Here is a 14317-nt window from a genome sequence, read left to right as displayed (position 1 = left end):
TCGGCTTCCACTCACTCTCGATCTGATGTCATATGAAGTTTGGAAGCAACAAACATCTGGTCAAGTTATTTTTTTTTTAAACAAATTATTCTTTTATTGAATAAGTTGCGATTTGAGAAAAATGAGTATTTTTCATGTAAATGAGTACAATCCAGTGTACCTCTGTATCTTCTATCCATTCTCACACCAGCAACAGAGAGAAAATGTGTTGAAAATGTAAAAACAGACACTTTTATTTGCCTTGGACTCATTAAACCACGAGCTCTCCGTCTGTCACCTGCGCCCAGCCTCCTCTTAAACATAGCCATCGTCGTCCTCCTCCTCTTCTTCGTCCTCCTCCCCGTCACTGTCCTCTAACAGTCTGGACTGGAGGGCCAGCCGCTGCGCCACAGCTGTTACCATGGCAGCACCTTTACCGCTGCCATCCTCCGAGAGGAGAAAGGTGATGTCACACTGGGGGGCGAGGCGGCGCACCGTGTCCTGGAGCTCCTCGCTGAAACTACAGGAGGAGGGAGGACAGAGGGATGAACGCCGCAGCTTCCTGCTACCATGAATTCTAAATGCAGCATCATACGAAAGGAAGTTGGTGGTTTACGGGGTCGTCTCATCAGTTCGATCTGTGCTAACGTGCAGACGCCAGCGGCGAGAAGTTGTCAGATCTCCTCTAATATGTGCAAATCAACAAAACCCCCAGACATGGCGTGAACCACACGAGACTGACCACACAGTTTTACGTGTTTCCCTATTTTCCGTCATGTGATAAAACCCCAGATTAAACGTACGATTAATATCCGCATTAAGTTTGAAATAATGAGGTAAAATGATAGGAAGTAACACAGAACTAAACACTCAGTCGGCACTTTAGTTCCATGAATGTCCTCAATATGGTCGCCTGCCTCTTGGCAGGCCTCCTGAAGCTGTCCAATCAGAAGGAGGTACGTTTTCAGGAAGGCCCGGAGCTGAGGGGTGGATTAAAGGGCTGGTGACGGATAAATAGGATTCATGGAAGTTATTATCAGAACTTCTGGCTCTGTGTTTGGTTCACGTCCCCAACAACGATTAGCAAGAATTGACATGAACCTCCTGTAACGTCAGAGTTGGACTTCGATGGACATTTATCGATGATTCACATCCCAGCGGGTGAAATGTGTCTTGAACTAAACGTGTGTCTTACTTGGGGTGTTTTCTGTACACCGTCCCGTCAATGCCCACGGTGGTTTTCAAGTGTTCAAGCCCCCGGCTGGCACGGATACGGTTGACGATGGTTGCCAAGCCGGCAGCGCAGAGCCGGGCGGACCGTGACGAGATGGTGTCGCATACTAGACGCACCACACGCACGTCAATCAAATCCCACGTTAAACCCAGTTTAGTCAGGATCTTCTGACCGTTTTCCAGCCCGCCGTCCTCCCTGAACCAGAGACACAGACACACAAACGTCACAAATCTGCACTGCAAAGATAAATTGTTTGTACTTGTAGGAGGCTACCACTGGGGGCGCCAGAGTAGTTGTTTAAAGGTCCACTTGTATCAGTAGCTTGACATGAGGCATTGATTTCCCTCACATTTTGTCCTTTATTCGGACTCATCTTTGCCATGGTGCTTTAAACCAACTGTTGATTCCATTCTGATGTCACATTACACGACTTATGACGTCTAAATTGATCAGTTTACACAGAAAGAAACTGACTCTTCGATGTCGGAGATGTATTTGGTCTCAAAGGCGCCCGGAGTCAGCAGCACGTCTGACGCTTGACCCTTGAACAGCAGCTTGTCCTCCGTCAGCTTCACCAGCAGCAGGCGGACAATTTCTCCCAGATACATGCCGCTGATCATCTTCTCGAACCTGCAGCAACGAACGCAGAGGACTCTCACATTAAAAAACAAAACAAAACAATACATTCATAGAATTCTGATTTTTCAAAATAACATGAGCGTCTTGACACTGACGTTTGGAGTTCAGACTCAAACGTCTCTTCATTAAATCTGACGCCGACGTTCCCCCTGAATTGCTATGAACACAATAAATCCCCTTCAGACATTTAAAAAACACGGCTTGGAATAAAGTTTGTGTCTAATTTACAAGAATGATCACATGACAAAGTCATCTGGTTCGTCCTATTAGCTCAATGATGGTCAGACGTACGTGTGGACGCCGGGGTTGATGGACGTCCTGTCCACCTCCACGTCAAACTCCGTCTGGATGTCAGCCAGGGAGCCGTCGTCTCCGAAGCCGCCCCACTCGGTGTTGATGCACATGCGCCCGTCCTCGCCCTCCACGCGCTTCACGTTCTTCATCTCCTCCATGTAGCAGGCGTTGGTTCCCGTACCTGCAGGGGGACACAGCAGCTCATCAGCGCTCGGACCTCGTCAATCACTCTTAAAAACGAAGTCCTCCAGGAAGGACACGCATCAGCGTGTCTAACCTTTAATCCTTAGAATCAGAAGAACTCAGCAAATTCACATTTTGCGCGTTAACGAGAAGTTTGAAACTCCAGAAAGACAGAAGGAAAGAAACGCCAGATCACATGATTTTTTCTTGAAGCATCGCTCAACTTTCCCAGGGAATCCAGATCTTGTTTCGCTGATCTTCTGTGTTAAGAGACGAGCTGCAGCCCAACACCACGGGTGAGGGTCCGGTGATGCGCCTCCGGTGGTCTGGGACAACCAGAGACATTTCTACGGGGGGGGCGAGCGGCGGCCAGGCGCTGCCGTCGGCTCCTTCATCTCCGCGTCGCTTGCTCGTCTACGGCGGCGGTGTCATGTTTTCCAGAGGGAGGCTTCCTGCTCCGTTTCCCTGCAGTTCGCAAGCTAATTATGGCGGATCTCGTCGCTCCAACACGACCCTCATGCTGATGGAGCGAGGACCACGCTTCTGGCTAAAGTATGTCAAAGTACTAACAGGTATTGTAATACTGTACCAAGAGTACAGATAACCTCTGTCTTTTGATTATCAAACACGTAAGAGTTTGAACTGTGATTTGTGGACACGTTTTTGTTTTTTTGTTTTTTTGTTTTTTGATAGAAAGCGAACGTCTGTTCATGAGAATCGAGATGAACAAGCAGAGATTCTCTCCGGGGATCCTCACCCGAGCACATGCGTCCTCAAAGAAGATCAAATACCAGGGCTTTTCCAAAACTCTCCAGGGCCTGGAAATGGCTGCATATGAACGACTGCTCGTTTTCAGCTCCTTATTGATTCCCATCGTTGTGTGCTGAAGCTTCTACTGCCACTAGAGGGCATCAGATACTTGATGACGATGACAGGATGGTTTTTGTCACCGGTTTTCAAATTAAAAGAAATAAAACTCTAAAAAAAAAAAAAAAAAAGAAAAGCTGCAGACACGACCTGCTCTGCACCAGTAAGCAAACACAGTTAGCACCTAGCAGGTGAGCACCCACGATGTGGAGCCGGAGGTGGGGATGCTGGACCGAGTCCAGCAGGGGGTCGGAAACACGACACTCAGCAACCATCCCTCCCCTCGTTTCGATCAGTAACTGCTGGAAATGGACACTTGCCACCGCCTGTTCGCAGCTTCAATCACAGGCGAGCGTGGAGCGACGGCTTTGCTGGCACTTCCCCACGAAGAGCGACTCTCCCGTCTGCAGCAGTGAGTTCCTCGGGCTGTCACTCACCGGATTTTAAGTGCTGCTGTTCCAGGTTTATCTAACGGCGTACGTACCGATGATCATGCCGATCTCACAGCTCTGGTCCCTGTAGCCGCAGCTCATCATTGTGCCCACCGTGTCGTTCACCATGGCAACCGAGCCTATATCATAGTCCTGAGGACACAGAGGACAGGTGTGTTTATGTCCTCACCGCTTTTACTCTCTGACAAACAAAGACATCCTTTGAGGTCCACGCCACAGATGAGACGACAGAGAGAGAGAGAGAGAGAGAGCTGGCGTTTATAACCTCGACGAACTCCAACTCCCAGGTCTCACCTGGTCTTCACGTTCGCAACTAAAGCTGCACTTCGGTGATCGCGTGCCGGTTATTTAGCGTCGAGTCTGGATAAAAACCAGCGTTTCCGACTCACCCCTCTCCTGTGAATCGCCTCTTTCAGCAACTTCACCACGTCTCTTCCCTCCACTCCGGAACAGTTGAAGCCTTTGGTCCAGCGGATCAGGATGCTCTGTTGGGGGGGGGGGGGGGGGGGACATTCCCACTCAGGTTCCCTCAGTCTCATATGTGGAGTGAATTTCTTTTAATTGTGACTTTAACAAACTCTCTAATAAAAAAGCTCTTTAAAAATGAATGACAGCTGAATTTGTAAGCAAGCCAACAAAAGAAAAAAAGAAACACTCCTCTCTATTTCGTGTGTGTGTGTGTGTGTGTGTGTGTGTGTGTGTGTGTGTGTGTGTGTGAGAGAGAGACCTTGTCTATTTCTTTCTGTTCGCAGGGGAAGGAGAAAGTGAAGCCCAGAGGAAGCGTTTGTCCCTTCAGAGTCTGAGAGTCGAGGAAATCACTGAGACAAGCAGCAATGTGGTCGAACAACTACACACACACACACACACACACACACACACACACACACACACACACACACACACAATTAACTTCAAGGTCTTTCACATCTCATGTACAGGAGCCGTCTGACGCTTTTTACCATCCCCGATCAAAGTGAACAGAAACATGGTCAACATTTCAAGATAAAGGTTCAGTGATACTTTTACAGTGAGAGCCAATCAGAAATGCTCTTACTTGCCTCAGGAGCTGCAGAGGCGTGGCTTTGTGTGACTGACAGCAGCTGGGTGGGCCAATTGACAAAAAGCTGGTGAACCTCTCGTAGCTCAACATTGAAAAGTGTCGTCCCATCAAACTGATTCGCTTCATTTAATGAAGGCCTGACTTTCACATCTACGGCTGACGAACCACGTGTTCATCTCTCGGTTCATTCCTCACCTGACAATCACGCCGGACTCAGAGGGGACCTTTTACCGAACTTTCCTCTTCTCTTTGACTAAAACTGTCCTGCCCATCTGCCCCTGCCATCCTTTCTGCGAGTTCACAACTCTGGGTGGCGCTGTTGTCACATGAATTAAAGCATTTTCTTCCAGACATTTCGAGCGACAGTTGCTCCACCTGCTCTCCGCTGCCCAGCATGATTTCTTGCGGGATGGCACAGATCTGACTGTCCATCTTCACAACTTTCTGCGCCTCCTCCACCACCCGCACATGAAGCACCCGGAAGTTTGTCCCACCGAGATCCAAAGCCAGGAAGTCGCCCTTCTCTGCCGGGAGGAACAGTTGATGCCTCAATCGTCAATCTATCATCCGCCATGTTTCTATTCACACAAATGTTCACACCTGTATTGCTGGCAGGTAGATTAAAAATGAATGGCTGGTGTTACCTGTCCCGTCCGGCGTGGCCCTGACGAAGGTGGGCAGCATCTTGACAGCCGCCCTGTGGTGCGTGTGTTTCCCCAGACCTCGATTGAAATCCCTCCTCAGTCGAGAGGAGACCTGCTGCAGCGTCTCCAGAGACAAGGTGAAACGCTTCTGGTAGGACTGCACCTGCAGAGAGAGGCGCAAGAGTCGGGAGTCGTGATCATGATGGTCACCGACTCATACGTCCGTGTGAAGACAGGATCGGAATTTTAAGACAAGTATCTGCAATTGTTTTGAGATAGAATAAAAACTGAATCATGCCGCAGAGCAAACTGGGCATTAAAATCTGTAAATGAACATTACAGTAAGTGATAGTTATTATTTTGATGCAGATTTCACGTCATAAACCTCTGGAAAACAAAACTTTGACATAATTTAACCACCAGATGGCAGCATTTCCTCAAAATGCAAATCTTGCACAGAGATTTTTCTCTAAAAGGGACTAAACGGCCAGAAACACGGTGCAGTTTGCTTCCTGTTTAAAGGGCGATTATTTGAAAAGGACGCGAATATTTAAGGTGTGTTGGTCATCAAAGCCTCAAGCAAATGGTCAATATTTCAGAAGTCGACGTCGCAGATCCGCACAGAGCAGCTTCGTGCGTGTTCCTACTTGAAAAATCCAAACCCCCACAAACACAAAGGCAGTGAGATGTAACACCGGTCACAATTTCATTCTCCCCTTGTGGTCTCAGAATTATGTGAATCATTTCCTTCTTTTGAAGGTGAACATCCTTTCTGGAAAATAAAATGGAGTTTTCTGGCAGCGCTGGGAGAGTTTCACCACAGTAAAAGTTGCAGTACAAAAGAACACCCTGCATCAAATGTCCTCCATTGCACATCCTCCAAGATTTAAAAGTTAATTTTGACAGCATCAGTACGTCACAAGTGTTTCCATCTTCTACTAATTGTCAGCGGTTCGTTTTGTCCCGTCTACACCTTTGAAGTGCAGGTTTTTAATTCAGCACCAAGCTTCCCTTAAAACCCAGGAATATTAAACAGTTCAAGGTTGCGTCAACGTTCACATCCGCAAACACAGCGAGAGGACTTGAGGTAATGCTGGAGTCCAGTCCCTCCAACCAGCTTCTGTGTCTTTTTGACTAAAAAAAACCATCTGTTTAAATGTGACTGACTGAAAACAAGAGTGAGAAAATAAATGGAGGAGTAAAACTTAAGTGAATAAAAACTCCAGACGGTAGGATGAAGTTCCTGTTGTGTACATTTCTGCTTCAGAGGAATATTCTACAGGAAAGCGCCCGGCCGGCTACCGTCCTCTGGAGATGGCAGCAACAATCCACATTTTGTCTTCCTGTTTTCCCCTCAAACGTTGAAACGCAGTTTTGAAAAGCTGAAACAAACCTGGGAACAGAAACTGAGCACAGATCAGCGTTGCAGGATTTGAGTGTGATGGCAACCGCAGAGCAACGTCTTCATGTTCCAGTTTTCTAGGAAAGTTTACTGAGTTCTGACTGACCGAGCACACAGAAGCTGGATCGGTACAAGAAGGAGAGACTCATTTCAGATCAAACGGTGCAGCTTGAGCAGTTTAGTTTTTAGACATAAAATGTCATCACTTGGCGGTGCGGCGAGAACGCAGCGGCCTTGACGCTGTCGAATCTGGTCACTCCATCCTTGATTCCTCGTGGGAGTTTGCGCCAAAGTTGAAGAAACTCTCCCAAGACATTCCTGAGATATCAGGCTCAGGAGAACAGGACGGACTGACACCGAGGACATGAGGACGGATCAGACGGACAGTTGAGCTGCTCAGCCCTGCTGCAAGCAACAAGAACGCCAGCTTCCTCAGCGTGTGCTAAGACTGAAACGCTCGATTGAAGCTATTAGTCAATTTTACCATACTGTTTAAGCAGCGGAGCAAGTATCACATGAACCGGAACAGCCATATTTGGTCGAGACGGCTGAGCTAGAGGACAGCTTTTGATTTATACTTCAACTGGACCACAAACAACTAAATGCTGCATCTGAATGAAAATAGCAGCTGCGAGCAAACGCGTGAGAGAACAGCAGAGTCATGTTTCCAGGTGTTTCTGCAGAGTTGTGCAGCTGCAGAAGTCGCCACCTGCTGGTTATTAGGGAGGACGCAGGCGCCTCCACATCGGCCTCCTGTCTGAGTGAATCTCTGTCAATGCTCAGTCGATAAGAGTGAAGCTCCTGCGCTCGTGTGCGGTCGCCAGCGGTGGGAAGTTTATCGTTAGCTTGTTCAGCTAACCAACCTCACTGAGCAGCTTTTGTGACCGAGCTGCAAACACGCAGCCAACAAATGTACAGAGTCAAAGCAGCGCTTCCACTCACAAACCCACCTGCCACAGTGTGAACACACAAAGTCACTGACTGAAGCAGAGAAGTGCCTGGGCTGTGAGGAGAGCTTCAGCCACAGGATGTCTTCTCCCAGTAGAGCCGCCTATATAATAGGCCTCAGTTACTGGTTTAGAGTTCGTCACAGTTGCTGGATTAGACTATCTACTCGCTTTTTACACACACACACACACACACACACACACACACACACACACACACACACACACACACACACACACACACACACACACACACACACACACACACACACACCTGGTAATCAAACCATGGAGCTGGGCGTGTTTGTCTCTGTTTGTTCGGTTTTCCACATTCAGATTGCGACATGCACTCTGGATCAAACAGGAACAGTTCCATCAGGCTTTGTTTCCCCTGGAAGTATTTTCTCGCCCTCATACATGTCTGGCGCTGTAAAAATACTTCAAGCGAGCTCCAACACTACCAAGTATCTCAGGCAGAGCAGAGCAGCGGAGGACAACATCGCGCCGCATGAGTTAAACATCAAATTAGCAGCTCAGGCTAACAGAACAAACTGCGAATGCTAACGCAATCATTTGCAATCACGCACATTTTTTATCGCTGAATGAGTTTTTCATTCATCCTTTTCACTTTTTCTCATTTGTTTTATTTGGGGTTTTTTTGGCTTTAATTCTTACAAGTCTTCTTGTCAGCATTGTCTCAAAATTTTTGGCCTTTTTGTATCCAACATTTTCTGCATTTTGGTTGTTTGTGTCTTTTTTTTCCAAACAAAATGAGCCGTGTACTTCTACCCTGGAGGTAATTATGACTGCCCAAGGAGGTTTTCTGCAGTGTGTGTGTGTGTGTGTGTGTGTGTGTGTGTGTGTGTGTGTGTGTGTGTGTGTGTGTGTGTGTGTGTTAGCAGGATAATGCAGCAAAATCTATAAACTCGGTGGAGGGCAAAACATGAGCCAAGGAGGATGCAAACACAGAAATAATTGCTTCTTCTTTTAAACTGGGTTTGGCAGAGACAGAGCCCTCCATTATTATCATCATTATTATCATTGTTAATAATAATAATTATCATTATTATTATTGTTCTTAAAGTGAAACTGACATGAGGGGCAAACATGCATCTCACCACTCTTTGTTTCCAGACTCTGTTTTGAATGAGTTGCAGTAGTTTTCCAGCCGCAGGTCGGGTCAAGCCTCATCTCGCTCCCTCGCTCGTCCTCCTGTTAGCCCCTCCCTCCCTGCCTGCCTCTTTCCTGTCCCTACACGCTCGTTCCTGACTTCATTCCTGCTTTGTGACTGGCGGTTTCATGCATATCAGACTGTTGCAATTCACCTCTGACAACCTCAGAATCAGTGAGGCCAACCCAGACCCAATCAACAGGAACGGGACACCGTGGCAGTGAACATACGCCGGGACGAGATCACGTCTCAGCCTCACCGGGACACCTTTCTGCGTCTCAGACTGAACTAAGTGCATGAACATGTGGCGGGGGGTGTGAAGACGGCGAGTGCTGGTGCAGGCGGATGACACGACAATTCTGCGTGACCCACAAACTGCTGTGAAAGTATGACAACATCAATGAAGTGAAGTGACACAGTGACTGTACCCCCCCCCCCGGTCGTCAGCGATTTCCCAACCAGAGAATTTTCCCAGCAGCTCCAACTTCCTAAAACACAGTTGCTCCCATTCATTATGTGTGACTACAATTCAAGGTTTCACACAGTCACACGAGTGTGTCAGCACTTTCTGCCTCTCTGTCCCTGGATGTACTGTGAGCCACTCTCAGCTCAGTGCAGAAGAGGAACATGTGACTTCAAATGGGAATCGAACACGTGTCCTGCTGCAAAGACAGATATTTGACCCAAACGGCCTGTTGACGGACTCCTGCTCCATACTGATGTCACCATTCATCTGCTGGCTCTGCTCTGGTGCTGGGGCATCTCATGGCGTGAGACAACACGTTTTGACAAGCTGGGAGAGTCCTGATACGATGTGAGGTCAGGACCCGTCGGAGCTCAGGGTTTTCACCGTTTGAGAACTCATTTAAAAGGAACAAACCAAGTTTTTTGGTGGAAAAATGAAATGAAAATTGTAAACTGCTGCAACTCGTTCAGAAAGAAGCGGAGAAACAAAGAGTGGTGCATGTTTGCCCTTCATGTCAGAAAAATGCTTAATGTCGATCTTCTTCAGAGCGAGATGAGAAGACGGATGCCTTCTCTCCTCCGTGCTGCATCAGGCGTGGCCGCTAGTTAGCTTAGCGCAATGAGTGGCAGTAGATGGGAAGTGTTAGCACAGAATCAGATACATACAGTAACTGTAAATATCTGGCCGGGTGCAGGTTGCTGTGGCTCGGAAGCTCCGTTAAAACAAAAAGCCCCGTTGTTGACGAGAGGAACGTGACAGTAACCACAGGTGTCACGTACCTTACTGAGCGTGTCCGGAGGAATCCCATCCAGGTGTAGCACCGTGCCGTCCTCGCTCATCTTTGCCCTTTTAGAAACCTGGGTGATGTTGCCGTTTGCTTCTGCGTTGTTGCTCATCTGGACAGAGGAGATTAAAAGAGTCGGCCTGGAGAAAGTCAGATGTAAACGACCGGTTTCCTCACCATGAGAAGCTCAAATGAGAGCAAACGGAAAAGATAATAAAACTCAAAGTTGAGAGTTTGACCAGAGGTTGACATCTAGGCTGGCCACCCATAGGCTGACTGGAATGACTCAGCAGTCCGTAAATACATGAGACCATGAATGAAAACATGCTAGCTAGCTAATACGGCACGTTCATCAGGTAATAATGTTGCTGGCGTTGACGTTCACTTGTAGTCAGTCCTCAGAGGAAGGACAAACATTGTTGCCATTGATAAAATGATGTCGATGCCGCAATACTGTCCAAATTCTACATTGTGAAAGTAACAGAAATAAAACGGTGTTGAGCCACAGGCTAATAGGCTACAGGCTAATTGACAACAAGCTATCAGGCTACAGGCTAACTAGCTGAGATAGCTGTGGTTTGAAGTGGAGGACTCGATCTACAACATTTTTCTCTCTCAGCAGATTTACAAGCCTCCCCATTTGGCTCCATTTGGCTCCATTTGGCCCCAACAACTTTAACAACTGTGGTTTGTTGCTACGCGTGAAAGAACTGTTCTTCAGTGGTCACTTGAATAAACTGTCAAACATTCAGCAGGAAGATGGTGAAGAAATTGAAGCATTTAGCAGTTAGATAGCTGGATTGTTTTGTTTTGTTTTGAAACTCCGGAGCCGTTGGAAACAAACCAGAGCTGAAACCTGCAACGCTGATCAGGAGGGTGGATGGAGACGGTGCTCCAGACTCAGAACCAGTTACATTTACGCTCCATAACCATGACAAATAAAAGAGGCCCAACTATGACCTTCCAATTCCAGACTGTTACCATGGCATTGACACGGGGGGCGGGACATTTCCAGAACACAATATATTACCAGATAATATCAATATTTATATCGTTACCAGAACAGACAAGAAAACAGATGTGTGTGTGTGTGTGTGTGTGTGTGTGTGAGATCGCGAGAGAGAGGGAGGACATGGCCTTCTGTTGTACATTGTTTCATCATATTCTGTGAATCTGAAACAACAATGCACCAAAATGACCCTTCCAGACCCAGAAACACCTCAGTGAAACATGAAGTGAACACTCACTGTATCTCATATACAGATATTTCTGTTTTGTTTGTTTTTTTAATTCTGCAGTTGCAAACACCTGAGTTGGTCCCTGCTGACGGAGGCAGCACCGCTCGCTGGTGTTGTACCTCAGGAATCACTGATGCTTCAGATATCATAGCGGCCATGTTCAATTGTCAGGACGATCTTGTTGATGAGTCTCAGATGCTTTTCTCTCCCGGAGAACTCGTTTCATTTGGTGACTGGGGATGCTAATTAACGGGATGGCCTACAAAAACTCATCATGACCGCGAGAGTGCACTCAGTCCTGGAGTGAACGCAGGGGTGGATGTCAGTGTCACTGCCTCTCTGTTGCACAACTCTTCCTGCTTGCCTCATCAAAGCTCCTCACTGTAGCTGAGACACACACACTCCCCACTCAGATATCATCTGATCACTTGAGAACATTTTCATGACTAAAACAAGCTCAAGTATGAAGATGAGCAGGTTGAAACTCCGCCCTGAGAAAACTTCACCCCCCCAAAACCAAACTCAACCCAGGATGCAGGTTGTTTGCAGCCACACCCGCCGGAGTCACACCTGAACGTGTGGAAATGAGAGAAAACGCACTAGAAACCATGTGTGTCTTTACATTACCAGTTTTATCTCCTCAGATCAAACTTATAACTTGTGAAGAAAACTTCTTGAGAACGGCTGACTAGAGAGAGAGTGTCACTAGAGTGTCACCTGATCCAAGTCTGGCACCGGAGGCTCCGCGGAGCTTTGCGCGGCAGCTGGAGTCACAGGACAGCAGTGCAGAGTGACGATGGACATTTAACAGATTAAGAGCCAAGAGGAAAACCCCAAACATCAGCAGGTTCCGGGGTTCCTCACGGGCTGTCCTGAAAGCTGTAAAAAAATTAAGTTACTCACCTTTGCGTCCTGCGCCTGTCGGACTCTCAGCAGTCAACTTCCTCTCAGGAGGAGCGTGTGCGTGTGTGTGTGACAGCTCAGTCCGCGACGACGTTTACACCCACTTCATGCAAAGACGGGAAGACTGATGTGGAAACGTGGGGAGACGAGCTCTGTTCAAAAAGACGCGGAGGATGATGTGTGCGTCACGTTTACGCGCGGCGGAACCAACCGAGTTTACAAACAAACAAACAAACAAAACAAAACAAAAAACACTAAATTACTGAAGTCGGTTCTAATTTCTAATTTCTCGCGGCCATTGGAGACACCGGCGGCGGTGACGTTCGACGGAGAATCTGCGCGTAAAACCATGACTTCGCTCTCAAGTTGCCAGGATCACGAAAACTACACGCCTTTATTCTTGCCGCCTGAACATCACATTCACTGACAGGTTGTTGACACCTAAAAATTTCCACCTTTTACTTATGAGTCACGTTTTCTAAACCTTTTAATCTTTGTTAATAATCAGATGGATAGCATTTATTTTTTAAAGTTCTTTTTTGCATTAATAATGTGTCAAAATGGTTACACGGTTACTTTCCTTCCCTCTCATCAAGATACAACAGTAAAATGTGAACCTGTCTTCCTTCAAACATGAACGGCACCGCTCTGGAGCTTTCACCATCTTACTCGGGTGGATGAAAACACTGTTCTGTGATTGGCTCGAACTAGCTGTGACGTCACGAAGGCTGCCATATGGTTTAAAATCTTCAAATCAATTTTCCTCTTGAGTTTCACACACAAACTGCAGGTTTACTGAGCGTGAAGGAACTATTCAGCACAAGATGGGATTCATGACGGTGGCTTTACAACCTTCGCCACTGGATCACATGATCAAGCGTGTTTTAAGAACTTTATTTAACTCATCGCTAACTCGCTTTTCTGTGTCCTGACTCTTTCACTCAGACACATTAGAAATATGCATTTCTGTCATTTCTGGAGTCGACTTTTCTGCAGGTTGCCAACTCCTCCATGTGTGGTCCAGGAGGACAAACACTGAGAGAAAAGGAAATATTCTGAAAGCTTGTTTCCATCTATCGATGTCGTTTGCGGGTGGCGCCCATTCTCCAGAGAGAGTCCAGTCTGGCCAAGTCTGCTTTGAAGTTCTCTGTAAATGTGCAAATACTGGAGACGCTGGAACACAAAGAAGGTGTCCGTCCTTGACAATGAATGAAACAAGTTGATTCGAGTGTCAGTTTTTTTTTGTAACGTGCTCTGTTCTCGTTGGTGTAACGGAATATTGTGACAGAATGTTACAAAAGACCTTGCAGCGTTGCTTCAAAGCCTCACAGGAAACCTCATGGCTTTCGTTTGGCAGGAAAAACAAAAAGAGGGAGAGGCTTTCTTTTGGGACAGAAGAGATAAAAGGGAAGTTCGGTGTTTTATCTGTTGCAAAATATGAATCGCTTCCATCTTTAACCTGGAACGTGTTAAAAGTCAAACCGCAAAATTTCCATCTAAAGTGCTGACGCCTGACCGTTCATCGGAGCAAAAGTTGAAACTGGGGGGAAAAAAGCACACGAAATAGTTTCTCCAGTTGCAACTTTCAGAAAATAATTCTACACGTTTGGTTTACGGCGAATTTATTTTGGTCGTGAAAAAAAACTGCTCACACCAAAGTAATCGTGCCTGATTTACTAGTAAACTTGTCTGCGTTTCCTTCAAACAGTTCTCTCAAGGTGCTGCGTTCAAAGACCCTCACACGGTCGTTGACATGACACCTCGGGTAGCTGTCTGAATTTTGAAGCGCTGACGTGCAGCGAACAAGAAGTTAAAACAAGACCGCAAACATTGTCACACCAAAACCAAAAGAAGCGACGAGGTGGTTCATCTGTGGCGTGATGTAGCTTTGTATTTCCATCGACTGCGTTTACGCTTCATCAAGCGTAAAAGTGTGAAGGTTATCGGGCTCCAAGTGCGAGCCTTCATCAGATTTTGTTTGTCACGCAGACACTTTAGGAAATGATGGAAGCTACAGGGAACCCAAAGTCACCAAAGTTAACGGGCCTGTGGGT

At 47.0% G+C, this 14317-nt stretch overlaps 1 protein-coding gene across 1 annotated transcript; it reads right to left on the bottom strand.

Annotated features, from left to right (window-relative positions):
• Positions 1–208: 208 nt before the first annotated feature.
• On the bottom strand, positions 209–12577 carry LOC147248334 (hexokinase-2-like). The gene is made up of 11 exons (XM_086225707.1): positions 12264–12577; positions 10118–10234; positions 5353–5515; positions 5084–5232; positions 4376–4495; positions 4038–4133; positions 3681–3780; positions 2144–2327; positions 1688–1843; positions 1175–1408; positions 209–499 (listed from the first exon to the last, which is right to left on the bottom strand). Exons 2-11 carry the CDS (start codon positions 10232–10234, stop codon positions 295–297), a joined length of 1524 nt encoding a protein of 507 aa, XP_086081833.1. The 5' UTR covers positions 12264–12577; the 3' UTR covers positions 209–294.
• Positions 12578–14317: the final 1740 nt, after the last annotated feature.

Source organism: Aulostomus chinensis, chromosome 15 (genome assembly GCF_037954235.1).
Source record: "Aulostomus chinensis isolate RoL2024-O1b breed Wild chromosome 15, RoL_Achi_v1.0, whole genome shotgun sequence".
In the NCBI taxonomy this organism is placed as follows: domain Eukaryota; kingdom Metazoa; phylum Chordata; class Actinopteri; order Syngnathiformes; family Aulostomidae; genus Aulostomus; species Aulostomus chinensis.
Note: the sequence above shows the minus strand (reverse complement) of the source record. Positions and strands in the feature narration are given on the sequence as shown.

What these genes read in the sequence shown, in the direction of transcription:
- LOC147248334 (XM_086225707.1), bottom strand. Translation starts at nt 10,234, where the DNA reads ATGAGCAACAACGCAGAAGCAAACGGCAACATCACCCAGGTTTCTAAA. An exon ending in GGCCACGCCGGACGGGACAG is followed by an intron (nt 5,233 to 5,352) that starts GTAACACCAGCC and finishes TCCTCCCGGCAG; the next exon opens with AGAAGGGCGACTTCCTGGCT. An exon ending in TGAGATCGGCATGATCATCG is followed by an intron (nt 2,328 to 3,680) that starts GTACGTACGCCG and finishes GTCCCCCTGCAG; the next exon opens with GTACGGGAACCAACGCCTGC.